Below are 24,387 nucleotides of genomic sequence, written 5' to 3' on the forward strand. Positions count from 1 at the left end.
ACAATGTGCACAGCAATAATCCAAGTTTAACCAGAACGTCTTGGGGGGGGGGGGGGTTGTAGGAAAAAAAAAAAAAAAACAAGGGGAGATAGGCTACCTTGCATAATGACTTAGCCACTCCCAGTCTCTATTCAAGCCCAAATTAATAGTATCCAATTTGCAAATGAATTCCAATTCAGCAGTTTCTCGCTGGAGTCTGGATTTGAAGTTTTTTTGCTTTAAGATAGCGACCCTCATGTCTGTGATTGCGTGACCAGAGAGATTGAAGTGTTCTCAGACTGGTTTATGAATGTTATAATTCTTAACATCTGATTTGTGTCCATTTATTCTTTTACGTAGAGACTGTCCAGTTTGACCAATGTACATGGCAGAGGGGCATTGCTGGCACATGATGGCATATATCACATTGGTGGATGTGCAGGTGAACGAGCCTCTGATAGTGTGGCTGATGTTGTTAGGCCCTGTGATGGTGTTCCCTGAATAGATATGTGGGCACAGTTGGCAATGGGCTTTGTTGCAAGGATAGGTTCCTGGGTTAGTGGTTCTGTTGTGTGGTATGTGGTTGTTGGTGAGTATTCGCTTCAGGTTGGGGGGCTGTCTGTCGGCAAGGACTGGCCTTTCACCCAAGATTTGTGAGAGTGTTGGGTCATCCTTCAGGATAGGTTGTAGATCCTTAATAATGCGTTGGAGGGGTTTTAGTTGGGGGCTGAAGGTGACGGCTAGTGGCGTTCTGTTATTTTCTTTGTTAGGCCTGTCCTGTAGTAGGTGACTTCTGGGAACTCTTCTGGCTCTATCAATCTGTTTCTTCACTTCCGCAGGTGGGTATTGTAGTTGTAAGAATGCTTGATAGAGATCTTGTAGGTGTTTGTCTCTGTCTGAGGGGTTGGAGCAAATGCGGTTGTATCGCAGAGCTTGGCTGTAGACGATGGATCGTGTGGTGTGGTCAGGGTGAAAGCTGGAGGCATGTAGGTAGGAATAGCGGTCAGTAGGTTTCCGGCATAGGGTGGTGTTGATGTGACCATCGTTTATTAGCACTGTCTGTAGCACTCCTCAGGCCCTACACTACCAGCACTCCCAGCTACCTTCGAGACACCACTGACTTCCTGAGGAAACTACAATCCATTGGTGATCTTCCTGATAACACCATCCTGGCCACTATGGATGTAGAAGCCCTCTACACCAACATTCCACACAAAGATGGACTACAAGCCATCAAGAACACTATCCCCGATAATGTCACGGCTAACCTGGTGGCTGAACTTTGTGACTTTGTCCTTACCCATAACTATTTTACATTTGGGGACAATGTATACCTTCAGATCAGCGGCACTGCTATGGGTACCCGCATGGCCCCACAGTATGCCAACATTTTTATGGCTGATTTAGAACAACGCTTCCTCAGCTCTCGTCCCCTAACGCCCCTACTTTACTTGCGCTATATTGATGACATCTTCATCATCTGGACCCATGGAAAAGAAGCCCTTGAGGAATTCCACCATGATTTCAACAATTTCCATCCCACCATCAACCTCAGCCTGGTCCAGTCCACACAAGAGATCCACTTCCTGGACACTACAGTGCTAATAAACGATGGTCACATCAACACCACCCTATGCCGGAAACCTACTGACCGCTATTCCTACCTACATGCCTCCAGCTTTCACCCTGACCACACCACACGATCCATCGTCTACAGCCAAGCTCTGCGATACAACCGCATTTGCTCCAACCCCTCAGACAGAGACAAACACCTACAAGATCTCTATCAAGCATTCTTACAACTACAATACCCACCTGCGGAAGTGAAGAAACAGATTGATAGAGCCAGAAGAGTTCCCAGAAGTCACCTACTACAGGACAGGCCTAACAAAGAAAATAACAGAACGCCACTAGCCGTCACCTTCAGCCCCCAACTAAAACCCCTCCAACGCATTATTAAGGATCTACAACCTATCCTGAAGGATGACCCAACACTCTCACAAATCTTGGGTGAAAGGCCAGTCCTTGCCGACAGACAGCCCCCCAACCTGAAGTGAATACTCACCAACAACCACATACCACACAACAGAACCACTAACCCAGGAACCTATCCTTGCAACAAAGCCCATTGCCAACTGTGCCCACATATCTATTCAGGGAACACCATCACAGGGCCTAACAACATCAGCCACACTATCAGAGGCTCGTTCACCTGCACATCCACCAATGTGATATATGCCATCATGTGCCAGCAATGCCCCTCTGCCATGTACATTGGTCAAACTGGACAGTCTCTACGTAAAAGAATAAATGGACACAAATCAGATGTTAAGAATTATAACATTCATAAACCAGTCTGAGAACACTTCAATCTCTCTGGTCACGCAATCACAGACATGAGGGTCGCTATCTTAAAGCAAAAAAACTTCAAATCCAGACTCCAGCGAGAAACTGCTGAATTGGAATTCATTTGCAAATTGGATACTATTAATTTGGGCTTGAATAGAGACTGGGAGTGGCTAAGTCATTATGCAAGGTAGCCTATCTCCCCTTTTTTTTTTTTTTTTCCTACAGCCCCCCCCCCCCCCCAAGACGTTCTGGTTAAACTTGGATTATTGCTGTGCACATTGTAAGATGAGCTATTGCCAGCAGGAGAGTGAGTTTGTGTGTGTGGTTTTTGGAGGGGTGTGTGTGTGTGGGGGGGGGTGGGGTGGCGGTGGTGAGAAAACCTGGATTAGTGCTGGAAATGACCCACCTTGATTATCATGCGCATTATAAAGAGAGGTTTCAAAGAGGGATGGGCTATTACCAGCAGGAGAGTGAGTTTGTATGTGTGTCTGTGGGGGGGGCAGGGGGAAGGGTGAGAAAACCTGGATTTGTGCTGGAAATGGCCCTCCCTTGATGATCACTTTAGATAAGCTGTTACGAGCAGGACAGTGGGGTGGGAGGAAGTTTTGTTTCATGGTCTCTGTGTGTATATAATGTCTTCTGCAGTTTCCACAATATGCTATGCATCCGATGAAGTGAGCTGTAGCTCACGAAAGCTCATGCTCAAATAAACTGGTTAGTCTCTAAGGTGCCACAAGTACTCCTTTTCTTTTTTCTTTTTGCGAATACAGACTAACACGGCTGTTACTCTGAAACATTTCTTCCACAGTTTCTGGCTTCCAGTGTATTTTTTTTCGATCTTCTCTTGCTTGTGCTAAGTCTCAGAAATGTCCCAATGTTTCTGTCATTGTAAAATCCTAATTTGGTTCGGTATCTTGCTTTTTCGCTGGTGAGTTTATTGGATCAGTGGGGGAAAGGAGACAAAGCTTAGTGTGAATGCAGCTGTTAGTTAGGTCTGCATGATGTGTCCATTTGAAACAAGGTTTTCACCAACGGAGTCAGCAGAACTGTAGGAACTACAAGCCCACTGGTTGCATCAGTGCCCTGAAATTAATAGGGATTGTCTATCAGCATAAGAAAAAGAACCTGTACATTCTCAAGATGAGAGATGCATGAATTGTAAACAATGTTCATTTAACCATAGAATTATGATTCAGTTAGTGCATTATCTATTTAGTTTTTATTTCGTGCAGTTTCAAGTGCAGCTTTGAAGTGTCCCGAAATAGCAAGTATTTAGTTTGGGATTTGAAAAGTACAGCAGAAGATTTAGCCACACATTTTCCTATAACATTAAATAGGTCAGGGGTTTGTTACGGGAGTGGGTGGGTGAGATTCTGTGGCCTGCGTTATGCAGGAGGTCAGACTAAACGATCATAATGGTCACTTCTGACCTTAAAGTCTATGATTCTATGCAATACATATATCTATGTCTCCAAGACTGCTTTCAGAATCTCAGACATAGGCTTTTTGTCTCCATCGCCATGAAGGTCGGTGTGGGTGTGTGTGCGTACGCAGATAGTTTCTGCTTTGTTTTTTTTGTAGTGCGCATGGCACACCTGAACTGCAGAGACCTGGTCCTTCCTTCACAATGTCCCTCCATTGCCGTTGCCTCTTTCCTTACTTTCTTCATCCCTTTTTCGTCACAGGCATATTTGGAGATGGATCAAAGCCAGAATTATTTTTGTCTGCACACTTCTAAACTTTGGAAATTTAGATAAAATCCAATGCACCTCTCACTGAGGTTCTGTAAATCTCATCTGCTGAAGTTTTGTAGAATTAAATTCTCTCCAGATTTTATGAAAGAGAGAGAGAGCCAATCTTGTCTTGTTAATATATGCTGTGTAAATGCCAGGGGTACAACCAGAATTTTCCTAAGGAGGGCTCTCATTCCCCTGCCTTGCACCCAGCCCCAAGCTCTCTCCCCTGCTGTTCCCTTATACCCAGTTCTGAGCTGTCTCTCGCTGCCTTTGCACTCAGACCCGTGCTCTCTCTCCTGAACCCAGCTCCGCACAGACTCCCTTCCTGCTGCCCCACACTGATCCCTGGGCTTTTTCCCAGGCATTACCCCACACCCAGTTTCAAGCTCTTCCCTCTGCACTCACCCCCATGGTCTCTCCTCCCCACATGCAGCCCCATGCTCTTCCCTTGATCGTGCCCCACACCCAGCTCTGAGCTCGCCCCCCTGCACCACACCCAACCCTAAGTTGTTTACCCAGAGAGGTGGTCTGGCTGAATTGCACCATCCTTACCAGGGTCCAGGCCATTCTGGGAGCCCTAAGCCCCATCCTCCTTCTGCATCTACACTTCCTCTGAAGCACCAAAGCCCAGATCCAGTCCTCCCACTTTCCTGGGGACTGGGGGTTTCTGGGCCCCCCTATTCTGCTTCTCCCCAGGGGCTGGGGGACCGAGTGCCCCTGGATGCTGAAGAACTGCACACGTGGGAGACCAAGCAGACACAGGGGTCACAAGGCTATTCAAATTTGGCCCAGCTGCCCCTCCATCATTGCCCAAACTGCAACTTCAAAGCACTGTCTATACAGCTATTTTTAGAGTGCCAGCATGAGCCTGCTAATCAAAGTCTGTCTATCTGGACTGAGATTCTCATTCTTGCTCCTGCCAAAATGCTGTGTAGACATGTCCCAAGATGTTTGTTAGCTTGGCTGGAATTGAATGCACATTAATAAGTAAAGCATCCTCTCCGAAACCAATGGACCTGCCATCAACCGGGTATTTTTAAAGTACTTTTGACCAGAGTGTGGAGTGAAGGTGTTGCAGCATGTGCCCGGGTTAAATTTTGCGGTTTAGTTAATGTACATATCTTTTAAAGTGCACAGCAAATGAGGCAGGTTTCACTTTGCAAGATATGGTGTAAACTTAGGCAAATTACTAATTTTTCAGTTCATTTGTAAAGTGGGGCTACTTTGCACACATTTTCTGTAAAGAACTTTGGGATCTACCAATGAACAAGTGCCAAATATTATTATCAGGCATATTTCACAGACGGAAGATCTGAGAGACAGTAAATCAGAGTGACTTGTCTGGGTGGACTTGTGTCCACTTGACCTCTAAGCATAAAGACCTGGTTTCAAACTCTGGGTCTCACATTCATTTATTATGTAAACTTGTGCAGACTATTAGCCCCATCTGTAAATTGCTTTGAGATTTACAGAAGAAAGTAAAAGTGTAAAATGTTAGGGTTTATCAAAGGCTTTTCACTAGTTTTATGTGTTTATGCCTGTTCTTCTTGCTCCAAACAAAGTCCATACACTATGCAGAGTCAAAAATTCACCTCGTTCCTGGCATTTGGCTTTATTAATAAAGAAAATATCATACAATTAACCCAGAGCCTTCTCTCCAGGTTTGGTGGTCTTCTAGGACTCCTACCACAGGACTGCTCAGCTCACCCCCTAGATCCTCTCTGTGGAGAGCCACTCCCACCTTCCTTATATTTAAGTGGGGGTAGCAAACCATCTGAGACACTGAGTCAGCAGAGCCCACTTAACCCTTTTGCATCAAGATCAGTATCTGCTGACTAGGTTGGGTAATTCAGGCAAACACCGACAACCTATTACAGTTTAGCTTACGGGTCTATTTTAGCAGCCACTCTGCATCAATTGCATGGGATACTGGGTCAATGTAAATGCAGATCCCATGTTTCCACCCCTCTCCTGGGTCTCCTTGTAGCCATCCACACTGGCCTATGTGGAACTGGTGCAGAGACCTGAGTTAAGGTGAATAGGGAAGGAATCAAGGTTCCTACACCATGGTTTGTATTTACTGTACTACATGGAGGGTTATAATGCCATCTAGCAAATAGCTGTATATGGGTAAATTCAGTTTAAAAAAACTGTATTAAAAACATTTAGGTTGCAAAGTGAAATACTTAAAAGTCAGGAAGTGGTGTAGTAAAGTTAAGTTTGTGTGCTTAACCTTAAATCTGCTCTCTTCTGTATATGTATTATAATGTAGTATATATTGTTACATAATGATACAATAGATCTCACAACATTTTAAATAAAGCGTTAGAGTCCCTCTTGCAGCATGTTGTAAAAATAAATGCTACTCTTCCTCTGGGATACTGTCACATTGTTTCTCAGATTATGCAATATAATACCACAGTATGTTAGACAGTATTGTGTTTTAAATATTAGAGATGCACCAAGTGACTCTGTAGGCAGTAGCCTACCTTAAACTTCTAATTGCCCTTCGTTATAGCCTGTGGCACAGAGCTACTGGCTCTTATGTTCAGGAAGATGTTGAGAGCTGTGTTTGCTTGCTGCTTCACGAGCCCTTGTAAATACACACACACGTACACACGCACTTTCTCTCTCTCACTCCCTCTAATACACATGCATTTACACACTTCGGCATATTTTTAGAATATCTCCTGGAAGACTCTCGCTGTTCTGCTGGGTATGATTGTCTGATGTTTTTCTTACCAGGTACTTGTATAGTTCAGCCTTATTTAAACACTGTTATCTCTTTGATCAAAGTCTATAACCTGAAATTTGAGCTGGAAGGGAAGGGTGGGGGGAATCTATCAAGTACATATATATTTAAACGTATGCTGCTGTCTCTGTATGTATGCCGGGATTCAAATGTATTTACTTCAGTGAAATCAACTTCAGTGAAATCTTGCAAGTGCAGATTAAGCATTGGCTTTTTTAGCAAAAGCTCTAAAAATGGAATATTATGATTCAAGTATTGTCTATAGAATTAAACAATTTATAGTGAAGTTGTTTTGAAACTATTTTAAGTTGAAGACATAAAAATAAATTTCCAGTGCTTTCTTTTTAAACCCCCCATCTCACTTGATGATCAGAATTTTCAAATGCTGGGCTGAATGAATGTAGAATTATTTTAGTATGGCTTGGATTTACATTAATCACTAAATCATGTTATCTAGAGCTTTGTATGCGTCTGTCGGGGGTTGGCACTAACCTACTATGCCAGATGAACTGTAGACCATTATAGCATTGCTATAGAACTTAAAACAATTTTCAGAGTTTTTCGTTAGGCTGATGCAAGACAAGTAGCTTCTGCAAAATTCAAATAATATGGGAATAAGTTGCAAGATGAAACTTGCTTGCCACACCTTTCCTCTACAATTCTGTTTTCTCTTGCTGAGTTTTAAATATAGTTTTAAGGGGAACATTTTGATTTATTTTAAAGTTGGTCCCTTTGGATTAGGTATTTGTCAATGGACAAGGAGGAAGAACATCCTCCTGCTGGATTTATTAATATTCAGTTCATATTTCAAGTAATTAACATGAATTTTGTCTAACTGTCTGACTTTTGTCTAACTGGTTTTACATGATGGTCTGAAAGATGTCTTGTTTCATATTTAAATTTATATTGCTCTCATTTTACATGCTGAACAAGAAGCAGGCAGAAGTGTACAGAAGAATTTAACTAAAGGATTCCCCTGCCTTTTCATGTTACTTTTTACACTTCAGCTAAATACCAGGAATCATTATAATTTAGCACATTTAAATATGACTTTTCTCCTACATAGATAGAGTACCTCCACTGATTTCTGTTAAATACAGTTTTACTGACTGGCTGGCTGCGCGCACACACACACACACACACACACACACACACACTCTGCTCTGCCATATCTCAGTTACAGCGTAGTCCTACCCAGGGTCATTACAATGTACACATTACATATTTCTAGCAAACATGAAAATGAATCAAACAGAAGTAGAGATAAACAGAGATAGATTGGAGCCTGGCGGGGGCATAAAAAGCGGTAAGCTGACTGACCACTGGACTAGTCTTCCTAGTTTGGTGTAAGCACTGTTTTCCCTTCGCCACCCTAGAGCAGCAGGACCCCATGAAGTGAAAAATTAAACAACTAATAGGAGTAAAGTTTAGTGGAACAATTATTTGGTATCAATCCAAAACTAATTGTTTCTGAAGAGATGTTTAAACCAATGTCAGTGCAAGGCAAGAGTTCTTGGCCTATGGCCAGCACCTTTGTAATGCATATTAGCTCAGATGAGGAGTACTTAAAAGTTAGAGACAGAGAGAGAGAAAGAGAGCATTTTCTCACTGCTCATGCTGCATTGGATTGTATTCTCCTCCTTGCTGAGACCAGCTGAATACCTGTGCGGTGCTTCCTTAACGTGAGTTTTGCCAAGGCTGACAGCAGGTTCTGCTCTTTTTTCAGGTGGACTATCAGCTGTTGATCCCTCTGCTGACAGTAAAAACAGATATGCCAATTGCTCGCTGCCATTAACAATGACCATGACCCTTCATACCAAAAACTCTGGAGTTGCCCTGCTGCACCAGATTCAAGGCACTGAACTGGAGACTTTGAGCAGACCTCAGCTGAAGATTCCCCTGGATCGGTCGCTCAGTGAGATGTATGTGGAGAGCAACAAGACAGGGGTTTTTAACTACCCAGAAGGCACCACTTATGACTTTGGCACTGCCGCTCCGGTGTACAGCTCTACTAGCCTCAGTTATGCCCCGGTTTCTGAATCATTTGGGTCCAGCAGCCTGGGAGGGTTTCATTCCCTGAACAATGTCCCTCCAAGCCCCATGGTATTCTTACAAACGGCTCCACAGCTCTCACCCTTCATCCATCACCACAACCAACAGGTACCGTACTACCTTGAAAATGATCAGAGCAGCTTTGGGATGAGAGAAGCTGGCCCTCCAACCTTCTACAGGTAAATCCTACCTTTGATTTATTTGAACAGGATATGCTAAACAGGATATAGAGAAGCCCAAAGAATTGTCTCTGTATAAAGGGCCACGTAGTGTGATCAATTGAGTCACCAGTGAATAATTAGACTGTAAATGATACTGTGGAGTAAACAAAATAGCTGTTGTGACTGTTGAGTAATTGTTGCTGTAAATGTTAGAAAGTGTACGTACATGAAAAATAAGTCTGATAATGAACATAAATGTGACCTGGGAAAAACAAGTCTAGAATAATAATCTGCAAAAGAATGGAAAACAGGAAGAAAAAACACATGAAATAAAAATGAGAGTCTGAAATACACTAGAAGGGATTTCTCCACCACCTTTGTCAAGTTCAGAGCCGGTGTAAGTGATAGTTTGAGTCTGTAGCAAAAGGCTCTTTTCTTGGCTGCCTATACAATGCGATGGGTGGCTTATACAAGAAGCTGTTCAGAAACTCAGTATCCTTCTTGGCAAAACTGTTATAGTCGACTTATTGACAAACAGCACTTGAATCATACAGAGCCTTTAGGAGCTGCAATAAATGCCTCATACCTGAAATGCATATTTGTGGTTGGAGAGAGATAAGGAGATATTGTTTCCCTAAAGTAGCATGTTTTATTAAAAGACAGAGTATTTTTACTTTCTTTTCTCTTTAGCTTCTTGTGTTTCTTAGTGGAACACTTCTGTAAAAATGTTCTATTTGGGAGTATTGGCATTCATATTTTTGCAGTTGAAGATGCATTTCAGTCCTTTTTTTGGATTAGATGGTGGAATGTGCTGCAGAGAATTTTTAGATGGCAGAGAATATATAAAACATCTTTAAGAGATGCCAAGGTTTTTATCAGCTCTCCTTCCTCATTCTTAATTTAAAAATAAAATACCCTACCCACAAAATAAATAAATAAATCACCACGACAAAATGAAAATATATTTTTCCTTTGTTGGGAAAATACCAGGAATGCAACACCCCTATATCCAGTCTCTCCCAAATGGTAATGTTTGGTAGCAAAATTTTGCAGGATATTGTGCTGGGTCATGTTAAAGGCGATTTCCCCCCCTTAATCTATGTCTCTGTCTCAGTCATCTGGGAGGTCTGAGCAACAAACTGCAGCTTAGGAATAATTACTGCTTATAATATTTAGGGCTAGATTCTTGCATCCTAACTCTATTGGATAGTAAATTACTTCAGGGGGATTGTTCACAGGGTAAAATAATACTCAGTATGAGTAAGAATCAGGCCACAAATCAGAGAGGAAGAGTGAAGTTTTGAAAAGGATTTGTGTAACAGATGGAACCAGAAGCAGCACCTTTTAAAAAAATCATAGAGTGGGGTTACAATAAACTTGCTATTGATAGTCTGTACCGATTATCTCACATTGACAGCCATGGTAGTGACTTGAACTAAGTTAGAGAAAGCAGTGCTGTTTCTATCTCTGTAGGGCAGTACTTGATAGGATATTGCCCTGAAAACACTAAACTTTAGCTCTTTTTTCCTTTTGGGCACAGACCAAATCACAAATATCCCATCAAATAAAATAATTTTAATAGTACTCAATTTATGAAGTTATTTAAAGATAAAATCAGGAGTTAAAGTACAGGCATTTCCACAAAGGCTGTAGAGGGCACAAATTCCACATACCCCCAGTTTGCTTTACTCATTTCAGTAGTCCCATTGAGTTCAATGGGATTAGATGAGTAAGGAGAGCAACATTTAATCCTCTGGTGTAATAGTGTTGTATGATTGTGTTGGAGAGTCACAATATTTGCAATGGAGCATCACAATAACATTATGGTTTAGGAATGCAAATGCTGCATTCTCTGAGGCCAAATCAGCTGGAGCAGTAACTATTTAATAATTACTTACAATAAGTAGGAGATGGAGGTGTATTCTGCCATGCACTGCCCCACTTTAACACACGGCTAAAATGTTAGAAATTTTCCTCCTCCTCACGCTCTGATTGAAGAAGTTAAATACAAATTATACTATATTTAATTAGCATGACATTTTGCATGTATACAAATAGACCTATGTATGAATTCAGTATCACTTATATTTGATTTTTTAATTAATTTTTCCTTGTGATTTTCAATACATTTCCACTGAGAAATAGTTCCTCTGAATTTCACTGCATGCTAATGACATATTGTATGTCTAGTACTGGATACTATCTTTTCTTATCTTATAAAGGTAGTATGTTCAAATCATGGGTGAAGAGTAGCCGTGGTTAATCTTTTAATTTTCTTAGAATTTTTGCATGTTTTATTGTCTTTTCACTATTTTCAGTACTTAATTTATCAAATATTACTGTGTATTTTCATGAAAATATTGTAATTTATATTTTGTGTGTATGAGTACCTGGCTATCAACTAAGAAAATGACTTTAACTGATCTCAGCTTTTATATTTGATTTTGCTGTAAAAATTTTCACTGTACTTTGCAATAGGTTTCTATCTCATTCAGAAAACACCAGAGGAGCCCTCCAGTGGCTAACTTAACACCTGTAAATCCCCATAGACAGCAACAGATGAATTCCTTTCTGTTGCCCTATTAGAAAACTAAAAGTTTACTCCACTGGCCTTGCACCTTCTAAGGGTCAGAAATAAACACTTGTCTGCCCTCTGTTTGGCTGGGGAGCTGGCTCCAAATTCAGCACAAGCTCACACAAAACCAGACTGGACCTAGTATCCAGTCAATTATGGAGCCACTTATTTGTCAGTAGCAAAACACAAGACCAAGTCCAGTCAATACAGTAGAGGAAACATTCTATGAAAAAGCATCTGTGCATCACTAACACAGTCTTTGTCTTTCTCTCTCTCAAATGGAGCCGGAATGCTTTTTGGTGCCTCAAGCCTAGAGCATAGGTTAATATGGATAAAGTATCTGTTTAATTTTGCAGATGCGTAATATTTCCAAATCTTATTAAGGGTGAATTATTATAAAATGTCTCTTGGCTGTTTCCCATCAGTGTGATCATGTTAATTCTTTACACTTTCCTAAAATGGTCCAAAAAATGACAAAGATACATTGATCCCCATCCTGTTGGAGTTCATAAATCCCTACACAGGGTATCAGAATTTGGAAGAAGAGAGTTGGCCCTACTAGCCTAAGCTGTTTTCTTTAGCTTGAACCACTTCAGTGGCTAAACCTTATGGATGTTTATATAGGGAGCGGAATTTTTAAAAGTACCACAGTATATGCAAAATCCAAGGATAAAATGCTTCCTTTTCTTTTTAAATATAGCGTGGTATGCTCTATATAAGGGAATACCCATGTAGCTGACTCTTTTCTGTGGAAAGTTTCCTTTTGATTTCACAGTTGGCATTAGGCATCCATAATATAGGAATGCTGATGTTATGTCCTGAACACCAGGACTGGTTCTGTTTATAGAGCCTGTCCTCCTGTACCTGTCAATTTTGCAAAAATGGCCAATAGAGGAAGAATGGCCCCATGCTTCCCTATGTTATAGGGGTGTTGTGAGAATAAATCCATTAGGGATTGTGAGGTGCTCTGATTTTATGGCGATGGGGGCCATAAAAGTACCTAAGAGATCTCTATCTACTAGTTCTTCTTTGAGTATGTGTCAGTGTGGGTCCCACTCTAGGTGCACTTATGCCCCAGGCACTCAAGATTGGATTGTTTTTAATAGCAGTGCCCATTGGGGCTGCTCATGTGCCCTGTGCCTCCTTGTGTTCCTCTGAAAGAGCATAAAGGGTGGTGCACACACAACCCTCCCTGAGCTCTCTTACTGCTTGCCAGACTTCACCTGTGGCCCCTTTAAGTCTGTCCTTCTGTGAAACAGCCAATAGACAAGAAGATCTTAGTATCCCATCCTATCATAGCAGAGCTGGCTGGCGGTTAGAATTCAAACATACAGAAAGGAGTCCCCTTTTCATTCCACTCCCTGACAAAGACACTAATCATAGACAGACTGGGGAGTTCACTTGGGCCATTTACAAATCCAGGAACCCTGGTTCCCGAGCGACATGGAGCTACACATAAATAAACTAGAGCTCAGAACCATAAGACTGCCATACATGACATTCCTACTGGGCCGCCAAAACTCAATTGTGCATATCTTCAAAAACCTCATGACAGCCATGCCCTACATAAATAAGAAAGGAGGGGGTGAGTGATCCACACCCATTTGCCTGGAAGTCTTTGACCTCTGGAATTAGTGCCATCAGAATAGGGTAACTCCAATGACCCTTTGTCTCCCAGGAGTCAGCAATAACTTAGCAGGCTTTTTGAGCAGGCAATCAGTGACTACCCATGAATAGTCCTTGCACAGATCCATCACAGAAGAGCTAGTTGATCAGTGGGGATCTCCCACAATAGACTTGTTTGCCACCAAGGACAATACAAAATGTCAGAACTTTTACTCTAGGGGAAGCCTGAGTACAGGGTCACTACTGGATGCCTTCCTCCATCAGTGGAACAGAGGCTTGCTATGCTCCTTTCTACCAATTTCCCTGATTCTGAGGGTGATTTCGAAGATAAAAAAGACAAAACCACTATCATTCTGGTAGTTCCATGTTGGCTGAGGCAGTTCTTTGCTGCCAGATCTACTGCAGATGTCCATTCAGCGTCTCATCCAGCTCCCAGACAGACTGGATCTGATCTCACAGAACCACAACCAAATGCTCCATCCAGACCTGAAGTCAGTGCACCTGAGGACTACAGATAGGGACTGCTTCCTACAGGTCCAGGAAATCCTGATAAAAAGCAGGAAGATGTCTACCATAAAAATGCACTTTTCAAAAAGAGAGGTCCTCAATAGGTTCAGGTCTTTCTGAGCTGCCTATAATACAAGCCTCAAGACTGAAGATTCTTGACTACCTATTAAACCTCTAGCAGGTTGGTCTTTTGCTCAGCTTTATTAAAATCCACTTTGCATCGATGTCAGCACGTCAGTCAGCTGTGCAATCATGCTTAGTCTTCTCTTATCCCACGGTATCAAAGTTCCTTAAAGGGTTACTACACACTTATCCCCCAGTCAGAGAACTGAGTCCTGCTTGGGACCTCAATACAGTCCTCCTGAAACTCGTGAAGTCTCCTTTTGAGCCTCGCAGAATGTTTCTTATACCACTTCGCTCTGAAGATGATCTGCCTAGTAGCTGTTACTTCAGCCAGAACAGTGAGTGAGCTCAGGCGCTTTTGGCTGACCCTCCTCTTCAACATTCCATGGGGACAATGCAGTGTGAGACCTTACTGGAAACTTATCCCCAAAATGGTCTCAGAATTTCATATAAAGCAGTCCATCAATTTACTTGGATTCTTCCTGAAACCATATTTAGCATTGAGAAAGAAAAGAAATTACACAAACTAGATGTATCCAGGACTCTGCTTTGGAATATGCACAGGACTAAACCATTCAGACTGTCAACTCATCGATTTCTGGCTATAGCTGGGCATTCAAAAGGCCAAGCTCCCTCATTTCAAAAGATATTGCTATGGATTACAGAATGTATCTCCTTTTGTTACCAGCTGACTAGTGTGCCTCATTTCATTGCAGCTCAGCTGACTCTTATGCCTGCTTCAGACATGTGCCAGTATCAGAGATCTGCTAGGTGGTGATATGGAGTAAGCCACTGACCTGTTATCAAACACAACGTCTTGGAGTTAGCTGCTAAGTCAGGTGTCATGTTCAGGAGAGCAGTTTTATAATCACTGAGGCAGCTGATACTTCTCATTCCTGCCTTCCTGAGGGGATCCAGGAAATAACCTACAAGGGATCCACAGTGATAAGTACTCAAAGAAAAAAGAATGGTCACTTACCCTACAATAACTGTGATTTGTTGAGATGCTGTAGTCAATGTAGAACCCACAACCCACTCTCCATTCCAGCTTTTCAGAGTTCTTAGTTAACACAGGCTTTGAAATGTGAGGGAATGAGCGCAGCTGCCATGCCCTTTGTTCCCTTACACAGGAGCATGAGGAGGCACAGGGTACTTGTGTAGCCCCTGCTATTTTAAAAAATCTGATCTTGTGTACATAGGGTGCACGTGCACCTACAGTGGGATCCACACTGACTACAGCATCTCGAAGAACCACAGTAACGGATGATGGCACAAAGGCAACATTGGAATTAGAGGCAGTGGCATGGTCAGAGATGATGTCACAGAGATGGCATCAGAGCTAGAAGTGGCAGCATGGCAAGAGATCATGCTGCAGAGACCGCATCATGGCTAAATGTGGTGGAGAGATGATGCAGAGGCAGTTAAAGGTGATGGCACAGAGATGGCATCACCGGTAGAGGCAGTGGCATGGCAAGATATGATACAGGGGCAGTCGCAAGGTGTCTCTCGATGGAAGCCAGACAGCTCTTTTCCCTAGGGGCAGAAGATGGACCTGCCTGAGTGCATTCCTGGGCTGTGAGACTTTACTAACCACTGACCACAAACCGTGGGTAGGGAGCATGGAACGGGAAGAGGAAGAAGTGAGGAGTCAAAACAACATATGTCTTTTGGACTGTCATACCAAACTGAGGCAAAGGGCTACTCCCTAAGATGCTTAGGGGCTGGATGTTTTACCTAATATTCATTTAAACATACAAGTGATTTATTGTTGTGTTGTCCAAAAATAATGTTGCGTTCCTTTTCCCCCAATAAAGTTTTCTTTGTTTTATACACAGACTCAGTGCTTGTGAGAGGAGAAATATTGCCTATTAAAGGCATGCAGGGAAGGTATTTAGTTCTTCCAAGATTTCAGGAAGGGGGCTGGAGCTGGTAGTATTTAGTTTTAAGAGGAACTCCTGGATATTTGAACCTGACCCCTTCTGCTGCCAACAACACCTGGCAGAAGGGTTACATGTTTAAGTTCCATGGTTTTATGATGTAGTTTATTGTGAATAAATAGTGCAGTTGCAGTTTTGATCAGCAATTGGAGCCTAACAGCAACAGGAGAAAATTAAATGTTTTTGTTAAGGCGGGCAGCATTTTCCTCTCCTAGTAAGAAAATCTGCCGAAAAGGAAAAGGAACTGGAGAAAGAGCTAGAAGGCATCAGCAGTGTAGGAGAGCAGCTATGTGTCCAGTTAGTATCAGTAGCAAGTAAGTATGAATGTCCATGTGTTTACTGGAGACTATACTGAGTTTAAAAACACTGCACCTGATTCTGCTCTACTCACGTAAATTTAGAATAACTCCATTCAGTTCTATTGGGAGAGGTTCCCTCCCCATTTGAGGTTAAATTCCTTTTGTGTTTGTAAGCAACACGTCACTTAACGTGCCATACTTGCAAGTAGCAAGTAAATTTGTCAAAGGTTGTTCCTAGTGTTCCAGATGGTTTTAGCAAAACCTGCCATTTTCCCTGGTTTCCTTGCAACTGGGCAGGCTCTTCCTGACTTATTAGGTGCTGTATGACATAGCTGTGCCTGTGCTCAGCCTGAATACGCTGCCTTTTTCATTGCTGACTGCTTCAGTGTTGATTTGCTCCAGCCACCACAGGATTTTGGAGCACGGTCTGGGATGTGGATGTCCTATAATTCCCTGTGCAACAGCATGGCAAATTCAGTTAAGAAGTGGCAGGCAGATAGAGTGGCAGAAGATTTGGTCCCAGCACTAGAAACAGGTGCATCTGACAGTAAAATGGGTGGGAAGTTGCAATGGCAGTAGCAGCAGGAGTGAACGCAGCAATATTATTCAGGGCCCAAGGTCTCCCAAGCCCCACCCCTCTCTCTGGCATTTCCTACTGTCTAGCTTAGGTGGCTAAGTGTGCTGGCTTTTGTGAATCCCATTCTTAGGTGTCTAACTTTCTCCATGCGTTGTGCAGGGAGCGTGGTCTCCTAACTCAGGATTGTGAATTCCACCTGGGCCTCAAGGAGCCTAAAAGTTAGGTGCTACGACACTCAAGTCTCTTCATGATTCGAGCTCCTGATGTCCAAAGAAAAATAAATTAAAATACGTGACCAATGTTTATGTTTTGGTTACACTTTGAACCCAATTGTCAGAGCCCTGTTTCAAACCATGTGCCACAGAATCCTTTGTATCAGCAGTGTTCCCTTAAAATTACTGTAGTAGTTGCAAAGAACTAGGTGTGCCTGGAGCAGACGTGCCTACTCCAGTCATAATTTGAGTAGCTAATACCCTGAAAGCCAGCTCTACCTATTTACTTCCTTTATATAGGATTTGTCTACACTATGAACTTGGTAGCAGCAGTGGAGGCATGACTGAGCTGTGCTGAGTACAAACCTGGCTGAAAACCGTGGGTATGGCCTGGGCACAGCACAGCCATGCCTCTGCTGCTGCTTCTCATGCTCCCCCAACTACGGTACTATTTCTGTTTGCACTACCTCTCATCGAGCTACTCTGAGTATCTGGACAAGAGCAGGGAATCACATCCCTAGCTCGCAATGTAGACATAGCCATAGTGGAATAGCACCCCTCCATAAGCAAAAATGATTACTATAAGCAAGAAAAAATGTGCATGCCACTAATGTGTAAGTTCCTGTAGCTCTCTTATTACCTGGAAATAGACTGCTTAGTGTGGATTATTTTAAATTTAAAATGTATAGATAGAGAAATATTTCTTTCTTTGTTTCATCCCCTATGAGAACTTTTGTCCCAATTTTTTGTGGCTTCTGTCCTCATTTATATCAATAGTAGGGATAAAAGAAAAGGAGTACTTGTGGCACCTTAGAGACTAACCAATTTATTTGAGCATAAGCTTTCGTGAGCTACAGCTCATGATGCATCCGATGAAGTGAGCTGTAGCTCACGAAAGCTCATGCTCAAATAAATTGGTTAGTCTCTAAGGTGCCACAAGTACTCCTTTTCTTTTTGCGAATACAGACTAACACGGCTGTTACTCTGAAACAGTAGGGATATGCATGCCAAATTCAGCTGAATCTTCAAAATCTGAGAGGATGATTCAGACATGGTTAATGGAAAAAGGTGGCATGATAAAAAAACAGATAAAAGCAGATGCAACATAAAGTTATGTAACTGAATGTTCTTCATGATAAGCATCTGAGATATCAGTACATTTGGAATAGGTATAGGTGTGTGCATGAGGCACGCACAGCGCTAGTCAAGGAAGCCAAATGTTGCTTAGAGTGGGTGGCTGAGTGCTGTTTCTTGCTGGTCCAAGCCACAAGTATAACAAACAAGATGAAAAAACAGGAAACACATCAGAGAATACTACAAAGAGAATTTTTCACAAATGTCTTGGAGGCAAATTTCACTGGTTTTATGGACACAGTGAATTGCTAGTGCTGCCTATACTGAAAGTTGCCCTATGCTTCTGATTTTAAGACCCTGTTTTCAGTTGCTTATAATTTTGTCAAACTTCAACTGTTCAGGCTGAAATTTTCTGTGCTAGGTGTCTGCCTCAAGCTGATTTTTTTCTTTTTTAAAGTTTCAGCCAAAATGGTTCAGCTGTTTTTGAGAATGAGGGGAAAATACCCTATTTTGCCTGTGTTAAAATGGTCTTGTTTGGTTTTTGGTTTGTTTTTTTAATTGAGACGCTCTCGTGCCTCCATGCCGTAGAACAGTTTGGCAGTGGGAGGTCACCCTGGTGTCAGGGACGTGCTTTTTTGCTTTTCCCAGGAAATCCTGCCCAAATTTGGCCAAGTTTTAAGCCTTTTGAAAATCTCAGTTTGAACATACTCAGTAGACATTTGTTAGAGTTTGCCAGTTAGATTCTCTGAAGATTTCATCTGCACAGAGCATGCTGCATCACCTCACAGCTCCTATATGCTGACTGGACTGTGTATGCATCACCCCAACAGAGCGACTGAGCATGCGCCATCCCAGGGCAGCTGGGGCTGTGCAGAACTTTCACTGCAATTACTACTCCTGCCTGATGCCGGTCACTGTGGTATCAGGCCACAGAAACTGATATTTGGAAGACCGTCTCTCTTGTATTCTTAAGACCCTCCTCCTGGCCCAGCCAGCATGGAAGAAGCAGCCTGACTCAAATGCAGATGAGTCAAGAGGTGGACTGGGTGGGGGGCACAGAGAGAGAGTAGATTGGTACAAGGAGCGTGGGGGGCGAGGGAAGGGAGACTCTGATTGGGTTGGGGTGGACACTGGGAATAGGAGATCAGGTGAGGAGACTGTGAATGACTGAGTAAGGTGACTGAGAGCTAGGAGCTGGTGTGTGGGGTGGATGGGTGGAAAGACTAAGATTGGATGAGGAGCAGGAGGGAGACTGGGTCTGACTGGGCAAGGAGACTGGGATACGGAGCCCAGGAAGGAGTCTGGGACTTTGACAGGGAGCGTGGAGAACGAGACCTGGACTGGGTGAGCAAGGGCACTGGGATGAGTAGCTGAGGGGAGAAAGAGACAGAACTCGGGACAGGTTCAGGCTAGAGAGTACAGGAGTCAGGTTTGGGGGGGAACAGGGGTACTATTGGGTCTGTGCCCATTAGAGTACATTCTCTTCCAGAGCCTGGAATGGAAACCAAGATTCCTGAGTGAGTCTCACCATTCTTCTGCTGTCACCAAATATCTGTGAAACCCATTGGCAAAGTGTATGTTTTATCTCCCTTTAGTGTTGGTCCTACATGGAGGATGATGACCTACTAGTGTTATCAGTTATTTCATTAGCCCAAGTGGCAGAAGTCTGTGCAGTGGATCTGATGTCCCATTTAGCTGTCAATATGATTCCATGTGTAGAATTTCTGTTTTTCAATTACTTTTAAAAAAAAGAACCCTAGGCAAATATACACAATTAATAGAATGTTAAGATTGCAAAGTTAAGCTCACAAAAATTAGAAAATGTCTGACTTAAGGTTGCCCATGCAACCGTAATTTGGCCCCCTTGTGATATCCATATTTAAGGCTATGATTTTGTCACAGAGGTTGCGGAAGTCACGGAATCCGTGACTTCCAAAGACCTCTGTGACTTCAGCCTGCAGGCAGCTGGGAGCTGTAAGATCCTGCCAGCGGCCTGGAGCTGTGGATACCCTGGCCACCCAAGGCGGCGGGGACCCACGGAGCTCCAAGCCGCCGTGGGTGGCAGGGGGCCCCCACAGCTCCCAGCTGCCATGGGCGGCAGGGGACCCCACAGCTCCTAGCTGCGGGGGATGGGGACCCTGGAGTTCCGAGCCCCCACAGGTGATAGGGGCCCCTGGAGCTCCCCCAGCCAGGCCCCAGCAGCTCCCCATTTTGTCATGGATATTTTTAGTAAAAGTCAGGGACAGGTCACAGGCTTCTGTGAATTTTTCTTTATTGCCCGTGACCTGTCCCTGACTTTTACTAAAAATATCCGTGACAAAATCTTAGCCTTATCCATATTGTACTGACTTTAATTACATGATCACATATGATTTTTTCCACAGAATCCCTACATCATTCAGTGCACAGGATGGACTATGCTCTGCAGATCAATCAGGCTTGTATAGTGAATAAGGCTGTCATCTGTATGACCTCTATGTTATTTATTGCGAAAGTTGGAACGTGTGCAGTGAAAAAGGCAGAGGATTGCAGAAAGAGAAAAGATGGTCTGATGGTTAAGGCAATTGAGTACTGCTCTGGAGAATTTGATTCGAACCCAGTATCAGCTGCAAAGTTCCTAGGTGATGAGCAAATCACGTAAATCAGACTTTTCACAGGTGGTCACTAAGTGTGTGTTCCTCGTGTTCTTTGTGCGCAGCTTGAGACAGTGTCTGATTTGCAGAAGTTCTGAGCACTCACTGTTGCAAATAGAGTCAATGGGAGCTGTGCTTTTAACATATATATAGTTCTATATGCTACTAAATACTCTGAAAATCAGGTTCTAAGCATCAAATTGGGCACCCAAAATTCAAATTCATTTTTTTACCTTAACTGTTTGTGCCTCAGTTCACCATCTGTAAAACAAGAATAACAATACCCTCTAACTTCACAGGGATGTCGTGAGAATAAATTTATAAATGTTTGTGAAGCACTTAACACACTACAATGGTGCGCACCATGGAAAAGTCCATCAGGAAATTCATAATTCTGTCTTCAGAGCAGGGTTTGAAAAGTGTGCAGTAAATAAGGCATGAGGCCACAGGTTGAATAATGAGGAAAAAATATAGAATAGCTTGCGAATTCAGTGAGACTGGTCCTAGAAATCAATGGGAAAAGCTTTGAATGCTAGTTTTAGGTAAAGCTCAATATGTATTCAAATATATATGTTCAGGTTTAATTAAGTTGTATATGGTTACTTTGTAGGGAGATGAGGGACCACTGCACAAGAACACAGTCAATATACCATCTCCTAGGCTCCCCTTGTTTCCTTCTTCTGACATGCATTCTTTGAGCCACTCTTCCCAATTTCCTTCATGCCCCAGCTCTGGTGAAGAATGTTGCATACTGTGTGTTAATGAGACACTGAAAGTTTACTCTTAAGAATTAGATGTCTCATAATAATATTATAGTGGAGCACTAGCTCCACTATAGTTAAGGTTGAGAAACCCTTTCTGTGTAAAGGATTATTCTTCTTAGTGCTCTAAAATCCACACAGTTACTCAGATTGCCTTGAAATTTGGTGTGCCTCATGCCTTTCTTGGGGGGGGTCTACCTCACCCGCTCCACATGTGATTTGGGATGTGTGGTTTAGGTGGTATCCTGTGTGCAAGTGTGAAAGGATTGTATAAGGATAGGAAATGGTTGTTAAATCAGACAGGTGTGGTATTTTGTCGGGGAAGTAGGCTCAGTGGTTGAGCTCAGGGCAAGTGCAGCTAGTGCCTGTCTTTTACAGTGACAACATGGGTGAGGTAATATATTTCACTGGACTAACTTCTGTTGGTGAGAGAGACAAGCTTTGGAGCCAATTCTGTGTGGCTCGAAAGCTTGTCTCTTTCACCAAGAGAAGTTGGTCCAATAAAAGATATTACCTCACCCACCTTGTCTCTCTAATATCCTGGGATTGACATGGCTACAATTACACTGCATTCATTACATTGACAAGGCAGACAGTGTTATGGGTATTTTGGGGCATTGTGCAAGAGGGCAGAGTGAAGGTTGGGTGGGCGTTTGCCTTAACTCTGTATTTCCTGGCTTTCAGAAGTTTGAGTTTTGCTGAACTCGACATTCTGGAAGGGCATTAACTATCACTGGGCAGCCTCAACTCTGCGTTATTGATAGGTTTCGCCACTTAATTAATTAATTAATTAATGATTTTATTGATAATAAATAAGAAAAAACAAAGTGACATTAAGGAAATCAAAATTAATTCTTTTACGAACAAAAAGTAAAACATAACACACTGGGGCACTTGCAACGTCACTGCAGTGTGCACACACGCTGCTTTTACCAAAGCATTTAAGAAAATAATCTGAGTGAGGCTGCTTTTTTTTAAAATACACTATAAGAACTATAAAATCACTAGCTGGCTAGCTGCTGTCAGTCCCAGTTCTTCTTTTATATGTGATTAAATGTCCGCACTAAATATTAATCATTTCAATTTGTTTTGATTTGTGATCCTGCCTCATAATGTATCCTGCTTCCGCCTCTGCCTTACTCACATTATTGTCAGCAAATGCAGCTCACTTTGGAGACTTATAACACCTGAGGAAGTGCTGTAGCAAACAGGTTGGGAAAGATTCTGAGGGGAGCCTCTGAGAAGATGCTAAACAGAGGCACAACCCAGAAGAGGATGGAGTGGGACAAAGGTAGCTCCTGAATTTTGCACTTGGCAGGGAACCTGCTTGTCTCCTACAAAAGTAAAGGCAGTTCTTGGACTGTTCTGATTTGTAGCTGCTTCCTGGAGGCATATTTAGGTGGCTCAGCAGCACAGAATAATTGAAGTGCACAGTGCTTTGGCTTTGCCCCTGTGTGCTGCTGTTCCAGGAACTGGCACAGAACACTTCAGCAGGCTCTGCACTAACAGGAGAAGGCCCCCCTGCACTAAGGTTATTCCCTGTGGGCTGTGTCTGCCAGCTAGCCACTTCCTTCATAATAATGGAACAGCATGAAGGGGTAGATTGAAAAGGAGAACCAGGGCCACACTTTACAGAGAGCTGTTCCCCAAAGCCCCGATGTCATTTGAAAATTCCAGGGTTTAGTTTCAGCCCCAAATGTCTGAACATTTTGGACATTCCAGGTTCAGGTTAGGGACAATGGACGCCCTTAAGTATGAGTGATACTGAAATGTATGTTTCTCTACTTTCAATGAACTAACTTGGGAGATAAAAGAAACATAGCAAGGAATAGGTCTACCTTGCAGACAGTGTAAGTACTTGGTCAGTATGGAACCTGTATCAGTACTGTATTTACACTGCAGCCACTGAAAGCACAGTTCAGGGATAAGAAATACGGAAGGAGGGTTCATATTGAATAGTCTTGTGAATCACTACATGGGATCAGCAGAAAATGTTTATAATAGGTGTTTCTGTAACTGGTAAACATGTGGGTACATTGTGTACTAATCAGTGGTCCTCAGTCTCCTCAACCTGTGTAGTGAGCACACTGGGTTGTAAAATTTGAATCAAGGGCTACTCATTTTTTAGGTTGTTTGTAGCTTTGTTTATGTACATGTTTTTGTCTTTCTGCTTTTACATCTGTTCACGTTAATTTTAAACATAAAAAATAGAAGACGACAAAATTAAGCACATTAGCTTTATGAAATGTATGCATATTATATTTGTAAATGTTTCTAAGAAACCTTTTCAGTCATACTGCTGCTAGCTGAAGAGCTGCGGAGCCCCTGGTGTTACAGGATAGGCCTATGCATTTGGGAAGAGACACTGTCTGCATTGGATTACGGATTTAGCTTGCAGGCTATTCAGTGCTCATAACGACATCCCAACATGGGTAGTTGGCATGAAAGGAGTAATCTAACAGCCAGGCTAGTGCAGCAGTGAATCAATTTATACACTTCAGCAGCTACAGAGGGATTGAAAACTGGATATAAGGCAGACAGATAGATCCAGAATGAGCCTGAGGCACAGACAAGACCAGAGTATTATTACATCAGATTAAGGTGTTCATCAGAGGCGGTTTAAGATTTATTGGGGCCTGGGCAAAAAGAACATTTGGACCCCCCACATCCTGGGGCCTCAGGGGCACCAGAAATGGGGGTCCAGCCCCCCCACTTTTTAATAGGTGTAATAGTCTCTGGCAGGTGTGGAGCGGCAGTGGCAGGGGTTGCACTTTGAGGGGGGGGGAGCTAATCAGCTCCTTGCCATGAAGCACAGCCCCAGCTAGTGACACTGACTTTTCCCGGTGGGGGCTGAGGTGAGCCTTAGCCCCATTTCAGTACAGGGCCCCACCCCTTGCTCCTCCTTTTCCCCCTGAGGCTCCCCCCGCCCCCCCCCCCCCCTGCAGCGAGGCTGAAAGCCGGAGCCAGGCAGTGGTAAGAGCTGCACAGGGAGCCCAGGCTGCTATGGGGAGCCCCGGACCCTCCGGACCCTCCA

The 24,387-nt window shown here is 43.0% G+C and overlaps 1 protein-coding gene across 2 annotated transcripts in view; it reads left to right on the forward strand.

Moving 5' to 3' along the window:
* ESR1 (estrogen receptor 1) overlaps nucleotides 1–24,387 on the forward strand; it is a 296,887-nt gene that overhangs the window by 94,904 nt on the left and 177,596 nt on the right. For both annotated transcript variants that reach the window (XM_074948629.1, XM_074948628.1), the window contains exon 2: nucleotides 8,543–9,047. In XM_074948629.1, coding sequence (XP_074804730.1) covers nucleotides 8,614–9,047 — 434 coding nt within the window. In that variant the 5' untranslated portion in view covers nucleotides 8,543–8,613. The remainder of the gene's footprint in view (nucleotides 1–8,542; nucleotides 9,048–24,387) is intronic.

This window comes from Natator depressus, chromosome 3 (assembly GCF_965152275.1).
Source record: "Natator depressus isolate rNatDep1 chromosome 3, rNatDep2.hap1, whole genome shotgun sequence".
NCBI classification, from domain to species: domain Eukaryota; kingdom Metazoa; phylum Chordata; order Testudines; family Cheloniidae; genus Natator; species Natator depressus.